Consider the following 16,766-nt stretch of genomic DNA (forward strand, 5'->3'; position numbering starts at 1 on the left):
GTCATACAGTGGCAAGAAAAAGTATGTGAACCCTTTGGAATTACCAAGATTTCTGCATAAATTGGACAAAAAATACCTGATCTTCATCTAAGTCACAACAATAACAACAATTATACATGTTCATGTTTTTATTGAACACACCATGTAAACATTCACAGTGTAGGGTGGCAAAGGTATGTGAACCCTTGGATTTAATAACTGGTTGACACTCCTTTGACAGCAATAAACTCAACCAAACGTTTTCTGTAGTTGCGGATCAGACCTGCACAACTGTCAGGAGGAATTTTGGACCATTCATCTTTACAAAACTGTTTCAGTTCAGAAATATTCTTAGGATGTCTGGTGTGAACCGCTCTCGAGGTCATGCCACAGCATTTTAAAAATCGGGTTGAGGTCAGGACTCTGACCTGGCCACTCCAGAAGGCATATTTTCTTCTGTTGAAGCCATTCTGTTGTTGATTTACTTCTGTGTTTTGGGTCGTTGTCCTGTTCCATCGCCTAACTTCTGTTGAGCTTCAATTGGCGGACAGGTAGCCTTACATTCTCCTTCAAAATGTCTTGATAAATTAATTCCCAAGTTTTTCCGTAGATGACAGCAAACTGTCCAGGCCCTGAGGCAGCCCCAAACCATGATGCTCCCTCCGCCATACGTTACAGTTGGGATGAGGTTTTGATGTTAATGTGCTGTGCCTTTTTTCTCCACACAGTGTTGGGTGTTCCTTCCAAACAACTCAACTTTAATTTAATCTGTCCACGGAATATTTTGGCAGAAGCACTGTGGAACATCCAGGTGCTCTTTTGCGAACTTCAGACGTGCAGCAATGTTTTTTTTTTTGACAGCAGTGGCTTCTTCCGTGGTGTTCTCCCATGAACACCATTCTTGTTTAGTGTTTTACGTATCGTAGACTCGTCAACAGAGATGTTAGCATGTTCCAGAGATTTCTGTAAGTCTTTAGCACTCTACATTGTGCTCTTGCAGTCATTTTTGCAGGACGGCCACTCCTAGGGAGAGTAGCAACCGTGCTGAACTTTCTCCATTTATAGACAATTTGTTTTACCGTGGACTGATGAACACCAAGGCTTTTATAGATAATTTTGTAACCCTTTCCAGCTTTATGCAAGTCAACAATTCTTAATCTTAGGTCTTCTGAGATCTTGTCCCACCTGTTCTTAACATCTTTGGTCCACGCTGTCCTATGAATTTGTATTTTCTAATAAAGATCATTGTTTGTTATAACTGTGTCCAAGCCTCGGATGCCTGAGCTACTCTGCTCAATCCAGTACTTGTCCCACCTCTCGTGTGGTCCGCAAGATTTATTACAACACATAGAGAAAGTGTGCCAGGAGTTGAACCATGGTATGGAAAGGACATGGATTCAAATGTGACATGATCAGCTGAATTATTTTAGGGGACAAAGATGTCACATGATTCAGTTAGAGACCATCTAATGCTGCTGCTCTATAATACATTCACTGCTGGGTTCTGTTCTTCACCAAATTAGGGGTATCTTTTGGTATCATTCCATAACAATGTACATGACAACACTTTATGACTGCAATGAGCCCAATAAAGTATACAGACCCCTTGACCTTTTCCAAATGTTGTTGTGTTACAGGCTGAATTGTAAAATACCTCAATTTTAGATTTGTTTGTCACTGGCCTATACACAAAAACCCATAATTGTAAGACGTGGGTGTTTGCTGACGAGGAATCAAGTGCAGGAAAACAGCGATTCAGGGTATTGGCTTTAATAGGCACAATGACTAAACGACAAGCCAACCCAAACAGCGCACAGAGCGCACTACAAAACAAAGTGCCCCAAACACAAGGGACAAGAACACAGCTTGCGCAAAACACACGCACCACTGAAAATGTACAACAAACAGCGTGTCACCACGCACAGCATACAATGAAATAATCCCGCACAAAGAGCAGGCGGGCCTAGTGGCTAATAAAGCCCGCTAATCAGCCCAATTCAGAACAGGTGCACCTAATAACGAAAAGGGGGAAAACAAAAAAGGGAATCAGTGGCAGCTAGTAGGCCGGTGACGACGACCGCCGAGCGCCAACCGAGCAGGAGGGGGGGCCACCTTCGGTAGGAGTCGTGACAATAATGTCAAAGCGGAACTATGTTTTATTTTTATTTCTTCAAATTGATAAAAAAAAGAAAAGCTGAATTGTCTTGAGTCAATAAGTATTCAACCCCTTTGTTATGGCAAGCCTAAATAAGTTCAGGATTAAAAATGTGCTTAACAAGTCACATAATTAGTTGCACTCTGTGCGTAATAAGTGTTTTACATGATTTTTGGATGACTACCTCATCTCTGTACCCCACACATACAGATAATTGTATGGTCTCTCATTCGGGCACTGAATTTCAATTACAGATTCAACCACAAAGACCAGGGAGGGTTTCCAATGCTTCGCAAAGAAGGGCACCTATGGGTAATTTTTTTTTTTTTTAAAGCAGACATTGAATATACCTTTAAGCATTAAGTTATTAATTACACTTTGGATGGTGTAGCAATACACCCAGTAACTACAAAGATACAGGCGTCCTTCCTAACTTGCCAGATAGGAAGGAAACCGCACAGGGATTTCACAATGAGGAAAATGGTGACCTTAAAACAGTTACAGAGTTTAATGGTTGTGATAGGAGAAAACTGAGGATGGATCAACAACATTGTAGTTACTCCACAATACTAACCTAATTGACAGAGTGAAAGCAGCCTGTACAATATAAATATTCCAAAACACGCATCCTGTTTGCAACAAGGCACTAAAGTAATACTGCAAAAACAAATTGCAAAGCATTTAACTTTTTGTCCTGAATACATGTTATGTTTGGGGCAAATCGAAACTCTCAATATGTTCAAGCATATTGGTGGCTTAGTCATGCTTTGGGTATGCTTGTAATCGTTAAGGACTGAGGAGTTTTTCACGATAAAAAAGAAAGGGAATAGAGCTAAGCACAGGTAAAACCCTAGAGGAAAACCTGGTTCAGTTTGCTTTCCACCAGACACTGGAAGATTAATTCACCTTTCAGCAGGCCAGGCACGACTCCAACACCATCAATAAGTTTGCCAATGACACAACATTGGTAGGCCTGATCACCGACAATGATGAGGCCGCCTATAGGGAGGAGGTCAGAGACCTGGCCATGTGGTGGTGCCAGGATAACAACCTCAACGTGATCAAGACAAAGGAGATGATTGTGGGCTACAGGAAAAGGAGGACCGAGCATGCCCCGATTCTCATCGACAGCGCTGTAATGGCGCAGGGTTTGAGCTTCAAGTTCCTTGGTGTCCACATCACCAACAAACTATCATGGTCCAAACACACCAAGACAGTCGTTAAGAGGGCACAACAAAGCCTATTGGCATGGGTCCTCAGATCCTCAAAAAGTTATACAGCTGCACCATCGAGAGCATCCTGACTGGTTGCATCACTGCCTGGTATGGCAACTGCTTGGCCTCCGACCGCAAGGCAAATCAAATTTTATTGGTCACACACACGGTTAGCAGATGTTAATGTGTAGTGAAGTGAAGTGTAGTGAAATACTTGTGCTTCTAGTCCGACAGTGCAGTAATATAACAAATTCACAACAACTACATTATACACACACACACACACACACACACACACACACAATGTAAGGGGATGGAAAAATAATATGTACATAGAAATATGAGGATGCGCAATGGCCATGCGGCATGGGCAAGATGCAATAGATGAATAAAATACAGTATATACATATATGAGATGAGTAATGTAGGATATGTAAACATTATTAAGGTGGCATCATTTAAAGTGACTAGTGATACCATTATTAAATCCATTCATTAAAGTGGCCAGTGATTTGAGTCTGTATGTTGGCAGCAGCTTCTATGTTAGTGATGGCTGTATAACAGTCTGATGGGCTTGAGATGGAAGCTGTTTTTCAGTCTCTCGGTCCCAGCTTTGATGCACCTGTTCTGACCTCGCCTTCTGGATGATAGCGTTGTGAACAGACAGTGGCTCGGGTGGTTGTTGTCCTTGATGATCTTTTAGGCCTTCCTGTGACATCAGGTGCTGTAGGTGTCCTGGAGGGCAGGTAGTTTGCCCCCGGTGATGCGTTGTGCAGACCGCACTACCCTCTGGAGAGCCTTGCGGTTGAGGGTGGTGCAGTTGCCGTACCAGGCGGTGATACAGCCCGACAGGATGCGCTCCATTGTGCATCTGTAAAGGTTTGTGAGGGTCTTAGGTGACAAGCCAAATTTCTTCAGCATCCTGGAGGTTGAAGAGGCGCTGTTACGTGGAGGTGATATGATCCTTGACCAGTCTCTCAAAGCACTTCATGATGACAGAAGTGAGTGATGCAGGGCGATAGTCATTTAGTTCAGTTACCTTAGCTTTCTTGGGAACAGGAACAATGGGGCCATCTTGAAGCATGTGGGGACAGCAGACTCGGATAGGGATTGATTGAATATGTCCGTAAACACACCAGCCAGCTGGTCTGCGCATCCTCTGAGGACGTGCCTAGGGATGCCATCTGGGACGGCAGCCTTGCGAGGGTTAACACGTTTAAAATGTTTTACTCACGTCGGCCACATTGAAGGAGAGCCCACAATCTTTGGTAGCGGGCCGTGTCGGTGGCACTGCATTGTCCTCAAAGCGCTCAAACAAGCTGTTTAATTTGTCTGGGAGCAAGACGTCGATGTCCGCAACAGGGCCAGGTTTCTTTTGTAATATGTGACTGTCTGTAGACCCTGCCACATACGTTTTGTGTTTGAGCCGTTGAATTGCGACTCTACTTTGTCTCTATACTGACGCTTTGCTTGTTTGATTGCCTTGCGGAGGGAATAGCTACACTGTTCGTATTCGGTCATGTTTTCAGTTGCCTTGCCATGATTAAATGCGCTGAGTCGCGCTTTCAGTTTTGCTAGAATAATGACATCAATCCATGGTTTTTGGTTAGGGAATGTTTTAATAGTCACAGTGGGTACATCTCCAATGCACTTCCTAATAAACTCACTCACCGAGTCAGCGTATACGTCGATGTTATTGTCTGAGGCTACCCGGAACATATCCCAGTCCACATGATCGAAGCAATCTTGAAGCGTGGAATCCGATTGGTCAGACTAGCGTTAGACAGACCTAAGCACGGGCACGACCTGTTTTAGTTTCTGCCTATAGGATGGGAGCAAGAAGATGGAGTCATGGTTAGATTTGCCGAAGGGAGGGCCTTGTATGCATCGCGGAAGTTAGAGTAGCATTGGTCCAATGTTTTGCTTGAGCGGGTGCAACAATCAATGTGCTGGTAGAATTTAGGTAACATTGTTCTCAAATTAGCTTTGTTAAAATCCCCAGCTACAATAAAAGCAGCTTCAGGATATAAAGTTTCAAGTTTACATAGAGTCCAGTAAAGTTCTTTCAGGGCTGTCGAGGTATCTGCTTGGGGTGATATACATGGCTGTGACTACAGAGGGTAATGTGAACGGCCCAGTACATCATGGGGGCCAAGCTTCCTGCCATCCAGGACCTCTATACCAGGCGGTGTCAAGGAAGGCCCCCCAAAAATTGTCAAATAGTTCAACCACCCTAGTCATGGACTGTTCTCTCTGCTACCGCATGGTAAGCGGTACCTGAGCGCCAAGTCTAGGTCCAAAAGGCTTCTTAACAGCTTCTACCCCCAAGCCATAAGACACATGAACAGCTAATCAAATGGCTTCCCAGACTATTTGCATTTTCCCCCCTCTCTTTTACGCTGCTGCTACTCTCTGTTTATTATCTACGCATAGTCAGTTTAACTATACCTACATATTACCTGAATTAACTCGACTAACCTGTGCCCTCGCACATTGACTCTGTACCGGTACCCCCTGTATATAGCCTCTCTACTGTTATTTTACTGCTGCTTTTTAATTATTTGTTATTTTTAACTTCTCTTTTTTATTTAACACTTATTCTTCTTAAAACTGCATTGTTGGTTAAGGGCTTAAGGGCTTGTAAGTAAGCATTTCACTGTAAGGTCTACACCGGTTGTATTCAGCACATGTGACAAATAACATTTGATTTGAATAACCTAAAACACAAGACCAAATCTACACTGGAGTTGCTTACCAAGAAGACAGTGAATGCTCCTGAGTGGCTGAATTACAGTTTTGACTGGCAGTCCTCAACTGGCAGCTTCATTAAATAGTACCCGCAAAACACAGGTCTCAAGGCCAGCATCCCGGAGTCGCCTCTTCACTGTTGACATTGAGACTGGTGTTTTGCGGGTTCTATTTAATGAAGCTGCCAGTTGAGGACTTGTGAGGCGTCTGTTTCTCAAACTAGACACTTTAATGTACTTGTCCTCTTGCTCAGTTGTGCACCAGGGCCTCCCACTCCTCTTTCTATTCTGGTTAGGGCCAGTTTGTGCTGTTCTGCGATGGGAGTAGTACACAGTGTTGTACGAGATCTTCAGTTTCTTGGTAATTTATCGCATGGAGTAGCCTTCATTTCTCAGAACAAGAATACACTGACGAGTTTCAGAAGAAAGTCCTTTGTTTCTGGCCATTTTGAGCCTGTAATCAAACCCACAAATGCTGATGCTCCAGATACCCAACTAGTCTAAAGAAGGCCAGTTTTCAGCTGTGCTAACATAATTTCAAAAGGGTTTTCTAATGATTATTAGCCTTTTAAAATGATAAACTTGGATTAGATAACACAATGTGCCATTGGAACACAGGAGTGATGGTTGCTGATAATGGGCCTCTGTACACCCATGTAGGTATTCCATTAAAAAAAAAATATATAATAAATAAAATCAGCTGTTTCCAGCTACAATAGTCATTTACAAGAGCGGTCCCCAACCTTTTTTGGGCCACGGATCGGTTTAATGTCAGACAATATTTTCACGGACCGGCCTTTAAGGTGTGGCGGATAAATACACAAATTAAAATGATACGACCGGCATAAAAACTGTGGTATTTTATAAATATAATAATAAACGTGAATCCACTGTGTACTCGTATGCAACTTTATTAGCAGCGTCCTCGTAACATCGCACCAACAACATAACATGAGTAACATCCTCGATGCCCCCTAACACTCTCGGGTCGCCATGGTAACGTTTAAACATGCCTTAAAAATAAGATACAACAAAAAAACAAATGTAAAGTGCATGAAAAATATTGTTGTGGTGATCTCAGGGTATTCTGCCGTGACTTTAATCCAGAACACCGGCAGAGTTGTTGTCTCGAACATACTTTTAAGGCCGCCGTCATATGCGATCTCCAGCAGTTGATATTCTTCTTTCATAGACATGCTGGATTCACCTGGTTTGTTGACAAATGGGTCGCGGATCCATTCCTTGGCAGTTCGTGGGTCTTTTGTGGTTGTGAAGTAGCGCTCAAACTCTTTTAAAAGCAAAGACAGGTGATCGTGCACCAGCTGGGACAATGAAGGCTCGGGCTCAGTGTTATGTATGGTACGATGTGCTGTTCATCATACTGTACGTTGTTATGGTTTACGACAGTGGGCTGCTTTACGGATGAATGGGTTGTCAGAATGAGTGGCACATGTCATTAAACGACAGAGTGATGTACAATGTGAAACTGTGCAGATGTGCGTTCTTCTACAGCTAGGCTAGATATATAACATTGGAGACGAAGATGGCTGAATTCAGTTTACCACCGCCAGCACCATTCCTGGCCGTGCCTGGCGAACTTCCAGTCCAGTGGAATAACTGGCTTGAAAGCTTTAACACTTATCTCGAAGCTATGGACTTTTCTACAATCTCCGACAAGCGGAGGGCAGCACTGTTCGGTCACTGCCTCGGTACAGAGGATTTTCAGAGCGCTTGGATCGGCTCCTACATTCACTGCTGCAGTCAGCCTCCTACGGACCCACTTCGCCGGACCCACTTCGCTGTGGTCCCGAGTGGTCTGCGTGCACGTGTTCTATCCATGGCGCACGAGGGGCACTTGGGCATAGTGAAGGTCAAACTGCGATGTCGAGACCTTGTGTGGTGGCCAGGCATCGACCACAACATTGAAGCCCTGGTCAGGGATTGTGCTGCATGCCTCCTCAGTGGGAAAACAGGACAGTCCACCCCCCCCTGCAGCCTCTCGCATGGCCGTCCCACCCCTGGGAGCACATCCAACTGGACATCTGTGGCAAGATCCATGGACACGCAGTCCCTCACCATCAGCGCTTCCTGGTGGTGGTGTATGACCTCCACTCTGAGTGGCCAGAAGTGGTTCCTGTCGGTTCCTGTATGGTCCCGTGTGGCTCAGTTGGTAGAGCATGGTGTTTGCAACGCCAGGGTTGTGGGTTCGATTCCCACGGGGGACCAGTACGGGAAAGAAAATGTATGCATTCACTACTGTAAGTCGCTCTGGATCAGGGGCGGAAATCCCGGGGGGGACATGACCCCCCCATCCTGGGAAAAATATGATTAGTCCCCCCCAATATATCACAGAAATTTAAATAATATTAATAATAAGCAATGAAAGCAATTGTGCTGATTATAGACACTTAATTGTGCATTTTTAAGTTTCAAAAGATTGCGACCCCCCCACCACCCTTTGCCTCACAATGGTTTGATCCACTGCCAGTTCCTTAGTTGGCAAGGTAACAGAGGGGTGGTATCCACTGTCTGAAAGGCACTCAATGAACGTAACTGATGTGAGGTTAATCCAGTCAATCGCGCACACACACTAGCTGAATATGCAGAGCTAGCGGGCAAATATTAATTATTAAGCTAGCTAGTAATTATTCCATTTATGTGGCCTCGTCAAAGATGTAATCTTTGCTATCGTCAATTTATTCCAAGATCAGCATGCAGATGATGTAAGTTAGTGCTTCAAAGTCCCTGTGATAAGGTTAGCGATAAACTGAAGTCCAAACTGAACAGAACTACACTCTCCTCTACCATTGTCTTAAATATATTTAATGGTCTCGTTGCAAAAGCTAAATTGTCACAAGGGAACTTTTATTTATTTATTTTATTTCACCTTTATTTAACCCGGGTAGCAAAGATTATAGCAAACACCACTGAAACGGAATTGGTGCTCGCTAGCTTTGCAAATTCAGCTATTGTTGGAAGCCAGCCAATATGAAACAAACTATTAAAATTACAAAAGGTTGCAGCATATGTTGTGTAAATGGTGAACTCATACAGCTGTCAACTCTTGTCATTTTAATCCGTTTCACATTTGCTAGCTACCTTTTAGATCGAAGCCCAAATAGAATGATAAAAGATAAGATGATAGAAGCCCATCTCCTACTGTAAATAACCTACACACTGTGTGTGTGTGTGTAGCCAGACAGCCAGGTAGAAAAATGGCAGAAAAATAAAAGACGGACATCAGAGTATTTTTCAGTACACCAAAACGCAAAGTAAGAACCCTAGTAGCCTAATATCTCAAAGACTAGTTGATAAAATGTTCATAAGAAAGAAATGAAATTCTAATGGAAATGTTTTACAATGATGTCATTAGGCAGAGCAGGCAACAGATGGCACACAGACAGCAGAGTTGGGGACAGATATGCAGGGACAGACTGGCAGAGACAGGGAGTCTCAGGTAAGTTTGTTGAGTCTTTGTTTGGCAACATTATGAAAGGTTCTCCATTTTTTTTACTTGTAAAATAGGAACATAATTGGAAAATGCCATGGATACCCCCACTCTCAACTTAAACTGGTGACTGAACTAAGATTTGTTAACCCTTTCGTACCATCACACGGGGTGTGATCGTTCTACAGTGGTCCCTGAAGCGTACGATCACACCCCGTGTGATTAGAACACTAATTTAGAATGCTCATTTAGAACGGCCAGTTTTGAATGACGCAACAATCAACATTTGAGCTGGCCACACTTTTTTCAGAAACTATTTACACAAACAGTCCTTACGTAAACTATACCATGAATTAGCTAATAGCAATTACTATGTACAATTATTGAAAGTAATCCGACAATTAGTTTCAGCGCGCAGCTGGCCACACTTTTTTCAGAAACTATTTACACAAACACAGTCCTTACAAAGTTATGTCCAGAATGTGAGCAGTTTATTTTTGGATGCAATGTTCAGATATTTACAGAAGTATCTATAGCATAACACAATCATCCTAACCGGAAAAATGTAGGCTACATTTGTCCTAGCGCTGAGGAAAGATTGACGCAACACAAGCGGTCATATTTTCTAACTCTCGGCTGACATAAACTACACTATGAATTAGCTAATAGCAATTACTATTTACAATTAATCACATCACGGGTTTGCTCACCGTTGATCAAAATAATTGACTAAAACACTTTCTAGAAATCGAAAGTAATCCGACGATTAGTTTCAGCGCGCAGCCATGCATTTTTTTCCTCACAGAAACCGAAGATAATAACAGACAAGATGAGTTCGGTCTGTTTATAGTATGCACGTTGAAGGGGTGTGTCTACTGTCGTTCACATCCCACCATTCATTTCCAGAAGTCCTCAAAAAATGAGTGAACTCTTACTCACCTCATTTTGTTATAACATCTTTGGTCAGACGATTACGTGAAACCCAGAATGCATTGTATGTCAACAAACATGGCTCCATACACATAGCTGGAATTAGCTTAGCTCATCATAATCAGTATAACCTTCAAATAAGTATTTTACACACATAATATGTTCCCATTACAATCTATGCAAGAATCGGAATGCATGATTTGTCACCTAGAATTGAAAACGTGAATAAAACAGTAAATACACAAATAATTACCACACAAAACATTTTCTGATGGTGATTTATTGATACAAGTGACGCATGCCGGCAGTCAATCACGTACCCTCTCACTCTGAGCCATTCAGTGTTGTTGTTTATGTATGTAGCTAGTGAGCTAAGCTGTAGCATTAGCAATGTCTTTCAAAAGGAGACAACTCACAAATGTGGAAATTCTGGAGATTTTTTTAAATTCTGACAATGAGTCTGAGTATGAAAGTCAGGAATCAGATTCTGACAGTGACAGTGAGGAGCTGCCCCCCAACCTTGTAGCCATTGAGAACCCTGAATCTGAGGTTCCCTTGTCCACTGACGAAGTACCAGGTCCCTTTGAAGATGCTGGTGGTGATGGAGGCAGACCGACAGTGGATGAAGTACAAGAGTTCTGTGGTAGCTGGAAGGCCGCCAGCCATTTCACCCCTCCTGGCCCTGCTGTTTGCTTTGACGAGTCCCAGTCTGGAGTGCAACGCCCCTTGCCATTTCCAACTGAGGCAGAGTGCTTCAAGTTGTTTCTGACAGAGGAGCTCGTGGGAAACATAGTACAGGAGACCAATCGCTATGCCTTGGAGCTACAGGAGAAGAGAGAGCCAGGAGTGAGGGGGGAAACTCGCTAAATGGGTGACAACCACAATTAGTGAAATGTATACCTTCCTGGTGACAGTCCTCCTCATGGGGATAGTAAAGAAGAACTCCCTAAGAGACTACTGGAGCACAGATCCTATGTTTGCAACTCCCTTCTTTGCCACCCTCTTTTCCCAAGACCGCTTCCTAATTCTGCTGCGATGCCTGCATTTCGTCAACAATGCTACTGCCATCCTAAGTGACCCGTTATACAAAATAAGAATTGTTCTTATCAGCCTGACATCAGCATTTGGTCGGGTCTTTGTGCCATACAAGGACCTATGCATTGATGAGTCCCTGATGTTATGGAAAGGTAGGCTGGTGTTCCGTCAATATATTCCCTCCAAAAGGCACAGGTTTGGGGTCAAGTTCTTTGTCATGTGCGACGTGAAGACAGGATATGTCCTGGATATTATAGTGTACACAGGGTCTACCACTGACATCAAACATTATGAGGGGCTTGGGGTGTCTGGGTCCGTGGTGATGACCATGCTGGCTCCTCATCTCGGCAAGGGACACACTTTGTACGTGGACAATTGGTACAGCAGTCCCACACTCTTCCAGCATCTGCTCTCCAACAGCACAGGGGCCTGTGGCACAGTCAGGTCGAACAGGAAGGGGATGCCGGCATTCGGATGCAGGAAGATGCAGAGAGGGGAGGTGGAGTTCCAGGAGAACGGTCAACAGCTGGCAGTAAAGTGGCATGACAAAAGAGACGTCCATGTCCTCTCCACTGTCCATACAGCAACCATGTCGGCCACAGGGAAGGTGGACCACCTGACGGGAGAGAGAAAGATAAAACCAGATTGTGTGCTAGACTATAACCTCAAAATGGGGGCCGTGGATAAGGCGGACATGATAAACAGCTTTGTGGAATGCACTCGGAAAACGACCAAGTGCTATAAGAAGATATTTTTCCAGCTGATCGACACTGCTGTCCTCAACGGCAGCATAGTTCACCGCCAACTAACAGGTGAGATGATTACTGAACAAGGTATTTTTGTAATTGGATGTACAGTTCAATTACATTATGCAATTACAGTGACAATATCTCACCAACCTACCCACTGCCTCATCATCCTCTAACTTTCCTCATCCTCCCCACTCCCTCATAGGTAAAGTAATTACCTACCAAAAATACAGAGAGAACCTCATGAGAGAGCTGTTGGAGGAGCACCACACCCCTCGGCGCCCCTCCACTGGGGGTCGCCCTGCTTTAGACAATCCCCTACGCCTCACTGCACGGCATTTTCCCTGCAAAGTCCCTCAAACTGCTGCTCAAGGTAGTCGCACACGGAGGCACTGCAAAGTCTGCCTGTCTGGCGCCAGGAGAAGTAAGCAGAGGAAGATGACAAAATACATGTGTTTAGCTTGTGATACACCTCTATGTATTTCACCATGCTTTGAGGAGTATCACATGCTCAAGCATTATTGAGCACATCTGCAGCAATAAGTGACTGACTGACCTGACAGGTGACTTGACAGGTGACCTGCCATGATACTATGCCTTTAGAGGTGGGGGGTGGAAATGCAGTTGTTGTTCAGTCACTGCATGAATATTAAATATGGGTTATGCATATTCCATTTTTTGTCCTCTAGTAAAACAAGTTGTTGTTGAACCAACTACCAATACTTCAATAAAATAGACGACTATTACATATTGGCCTATGTGTTTTCTTGCTGTGTTTCCATCCAGTAAAACTGTTAAGGAGAGAACGTTAGCATACAAAAGCTGTCCTCAATCTTCAGCTCGAAAGATGTCCAGTTATGATATTGGCAAATACTGTTTGTGGTTTCTGAAAGTACAGAATAAAGAGGAATTATTAATTAGAATACAATATAAGGATATAGCAATAAAACAATATTACAAATAACATAATAAACACAGCTATAAAAATAGTTTATTGCATTGACAAAATCACAGATTTGAGTTATAACAGTAAGAAACTAACTTTTGAGCTCCACAAGGGGGCAAGGCAGGGCAGAACAGAGCCATGCTGAATAGACCAAATAAACAAACCATGGTCATATGTTTTATTTTATTTAACTAGGCAAGTCATTTAACAGCAAATTATTATTTACCTATGATGGCCTACACCGGCCAAACTCGGACAACGCTGGGCCAATTGTGCGCTGCCCTATGGGACTCCCAATCACAGCCAGTTGTGATACAGCCTGGATTTGAACCAGGGTGTCTGTAGTGATGCCTCTAGCACTGAGATGCAGTGCCTTTGAGCGCTGCGCCACTAGGGAGTCATAAGGCCATGTAGCTTCAAAATACAACACAAGCTAATACTTCTCCGACGCAACTAGCATTGTTTTACAGAGCTAATAGAAGAATGTAGCTAGCTACCTAAGCACGATTGAATATAACACCACGAAGGTGGGCCTCCCTGTGGCTCAATTGGTAGAGCATGGTGTTTGCAATGGTGTTTGCAACGCCAGGGTTGTGGGTTCGATTCCCACAGGGGGCCAGTACGGAAGAAAAAAAAAACGTATGAAATGTATTCATTCACTACTGTAAGTCGCTCTGGATAAGAGCGTCTGCTAAATGACTAAAATGTAAAGTTATAAAATGAGTAACGTCCCCTCGCTTATAAGAAGTATACATTATTCTCGCTACGGCATACGGAAACTATTATAACGTAATAAGGCACTTACTTAGAAACGCAGCATGGATTTGAACCAGGGAGTCTGTAGTGACGTCTCTAGCACCGTGCTGTGCCTTTGACTCCGTGCTGTGCCTTTGACCGCTGCGCCACTAGGGAGTCATAAGGCCATGTAGCTTCAAAATACAACACAAGATAATACTTCTCTGACGCAATTAGCGTTGTTTTACAGAGCTGATAGAAAAATGGTAGCTACGATTGAATATAACATAAAGGTTATAAAATGAGTAACGTTACCTCACGTGTCCGCGGTTATAAAGAATATACACAAATCTATTATGCTCCATACATACAGTACGCTACAATAGAAACGACATACATAAACTATTACAACGTAATAATGCACTTACTTTGATAGAAACGCACACATTTCCAAAGTTATTATTAGTAACGAAAACAATGAGGGCAACAGATGGAAAATGTGAACACGTGTGCAGATCCTGTTCTGACGGGAGATTAGCAAATGTCTGCAGACTTGAACTGCACAAACAATTGGAAAGTGCTTGGGGAATTTTGTCCGGGTCAGAAATGTCCCAAAAATTAAATTGTCCGCAAAAGTAAAAATGACTATTTTTATGTGAATGAATGAGGAGGCGGAACACACCTAAATTCAAACTGTTCTTAGAAAATAAAAACTTGTTAGAAAATAATTTGAAATTGAAGTTGAAACAGCCTATAAATAAAAACAGTCTGCGTGCTTTGGTTTGAGGGCAGCGCGGATTAAATGCACTGTTACGTAACAATCACATTCTGGAATGGAGAGAACATTCTAACATCACGTGCACAAAAAAAACTCACGCTGTGGCAACCGTTAGAGATATTTGGAACTCACGCGTGAAAGGGTTAACCTGTTGGGTCTAGGGGGCAGCATTTGCACGTCTGGATAAAAAAAAATGTACCCGATTTAATCTGGTTACTAATCCTACCCAGTAACTAGAATATGCATATACTTATTATATATGGATAGAAAACACTCTAAAGTTTCCAAAACTGTTTGAATGGTGTCTGTGAGTATAACAGAACTCATTTGGCAGGCAAAACCCTGAGACATTTTCTGACAGGAAGTGGATACCTGATGTGTTGTATTGAGTTTAAACCTATCCCATTGAAAAACACAGGGGTTTAGGAATATTTTGGCACTTCCTATTGCTTCCACTAGATGTCACCAGCCTTTACAAAGTGTTTTGAGTCTTCTGGAGGGAGATCTGACCGAACAAGAGCCATGGAACGGTGATGTCCCATTAGACACCTGGCGCGCTACTTCATGTTGGGTACCCTCGTTCCAATACGTTATAAAAGGCTATGCATTCGTCCACCTTGAATATTATTCATGTTCTGGTTAAAAAAGGCCCTAATGATTTATGCTATACAACGTTTGACATGTTTGAACGAACGGAAATATATTTTTCCCCTCGTTCATGACGAGAAGTCCGGCTGGCTTACATCATGTGCTAACGAGACGGAGATTTTTGGACATAAATGATGAGCTTTTTTTGAACAAAACTACATTCGTTATGGACCTGTGATACCTGGAAGTGACATCTGATGAAGAGAATCAAAGGTAATGGATTATTTACATAGTATTTTCGATTTTAGATCTCCCCAACATGACGTCTAGTCTGTATCGCGAACGCGTATTTTTCTGGGCACAGTGCTCAGATTATTGCAAAGTGTGATTTCCCAGTAAGGTTATTTTTAAATCTGGCAAGTTGATTGCGTTCAAGAGATGTAAATCTATAATTCTTTAAATGACAATATAATATTTTAACAATGTTTTCTAATTTTAATTATTTAATTTCTGACGCTGACTTGACTGCCGGTTATTGGAGGGAAACGATTTCCTCAACATCAATGCCATAGTAAAACGCTGTTTTTGGATATAAAAATGAACTTGATAGAACTAAAAATGCATGCATTGTCTAACATAATGTCCTAGGAGTGTCATCTGATGGAGATTGTAAAAGGTTAGTGCATCATTTTAGCTGGTTTTATGGTTTTGGTGACCCTGTCTTTGACTTGACAAAACATTACACACAACTCTTGTAAATGTACTGTCCTAACATACTCTAAATTTATGCTTTCGCCGTAAAACCTTTTTGAAATCGTAAAACGTGGTTAGATTAAGGAGATGTTTATCTTTCAAATGGTGTAACATAGTTGTATTTTTGAAAAATTTGAATTTTGACATTTATTTGGATTCAAATTTGCCGCTCTTGAAATGCACCTGCTGTTGATGGAGTGCACCACGGGTGGCACGCTAGCGTCCCACCTAGCCCCAAGAGGTTAAAGGCAATGGTATTGCTGTTGTGATTAGTTGTGTAGTTTTGGGTACCGGTAGTTAGGAGTACGGCAAACACCTTATTTCTTTGGTTCCTCAATATACATTTACCATATTACAATGTAGGCTATGTGTTACAGCACTACTTTTGGTGTCCCCCTCAGGAATTGCTCAATTTCATGTAATTGTCCCCTCCAAAGTTGATATCAGATTTTCGCCCCTGCTCTGGATAAGAGCGTCTGCTAAATGACTAAAATGGAAAAATGTAACTGTCACAGCACAGGCCATCGTGGACATCCTAGACAGCCTGTTCACAAGGTGGGGCCTACCCCTCACCCTTACCACGGACAATGGGCCCCAGCTAACCTCTGCCGAGTTCTCCTCATATCTCAGCAACAAGGGAATCAAACACATCCGCACGGCTTACTACAACCCACAAGCTAACGGAGGGGTGGAACGCTTCAACCAAACG

At 42.9% G+C, this 16,766-nt stretch overlaps 1 protein-coding gene across 1 annotated transcript; it reads left to right on the top strand.

Annotated features, from left to right (window-relative positions):
• Window positions 1-11,353: 11,353 nt before the first annotated feature.
• Window positions 11,354-12,863, top strand: LOC123729277 (piggyBac transposable element-derived protein 4-like). Its single transcript, XM_045703681.1, has 2 exons — window positions 11,354-12,320; window positions 12,463-12,863. The coding sequence occupies exons 1-2, from the start codon at window positions 11,366-11,368 to the stop codon at window positions 12,780-12,782; spliced, it is 1,275 nt and encodes a 424-aa protein (XP_045559637.1). The 5' UTR covers window positions 11,354-11,365; the 3' UTR covers window positions 12,783-12,863.
• The last annotated feature ends 3,903 nt before the right edge of the window (window positions 12,864-16,766 follow it).

This window comes from Salmo salar, chromosome ssa02 (assembly GCF_905237065.1).
Source record: "Salmo salar chromosome ssa02, Ssal_v3.1, whole genome shotgun sequence".
In the NCBI taxonomy this organism is placed as follows: domain Eukaryota; kingdom Metazoa; phylum Chordata; class Actinopteri; order Salmoniformes; family Salmonidae; genus Salmo; species Salmo salar.

Excerpts from the sequence above, each read along its gene's own strand:
- LOC123729277 (XM_045703681.1), top strand. The coding sequence starts at position 11,366 with ATGTATACCTTCCTGGTGACAGTCCTCCTCATGGGGATAGTAAAGAAG. Across the intron at positions 12,321-12,462 it reads AGTTCACCGCCAACTAACAG|GTAAAGTAATTACCTACCAA; the intron begins GTGAGATGATTA and ends ACTCCCTCATAG.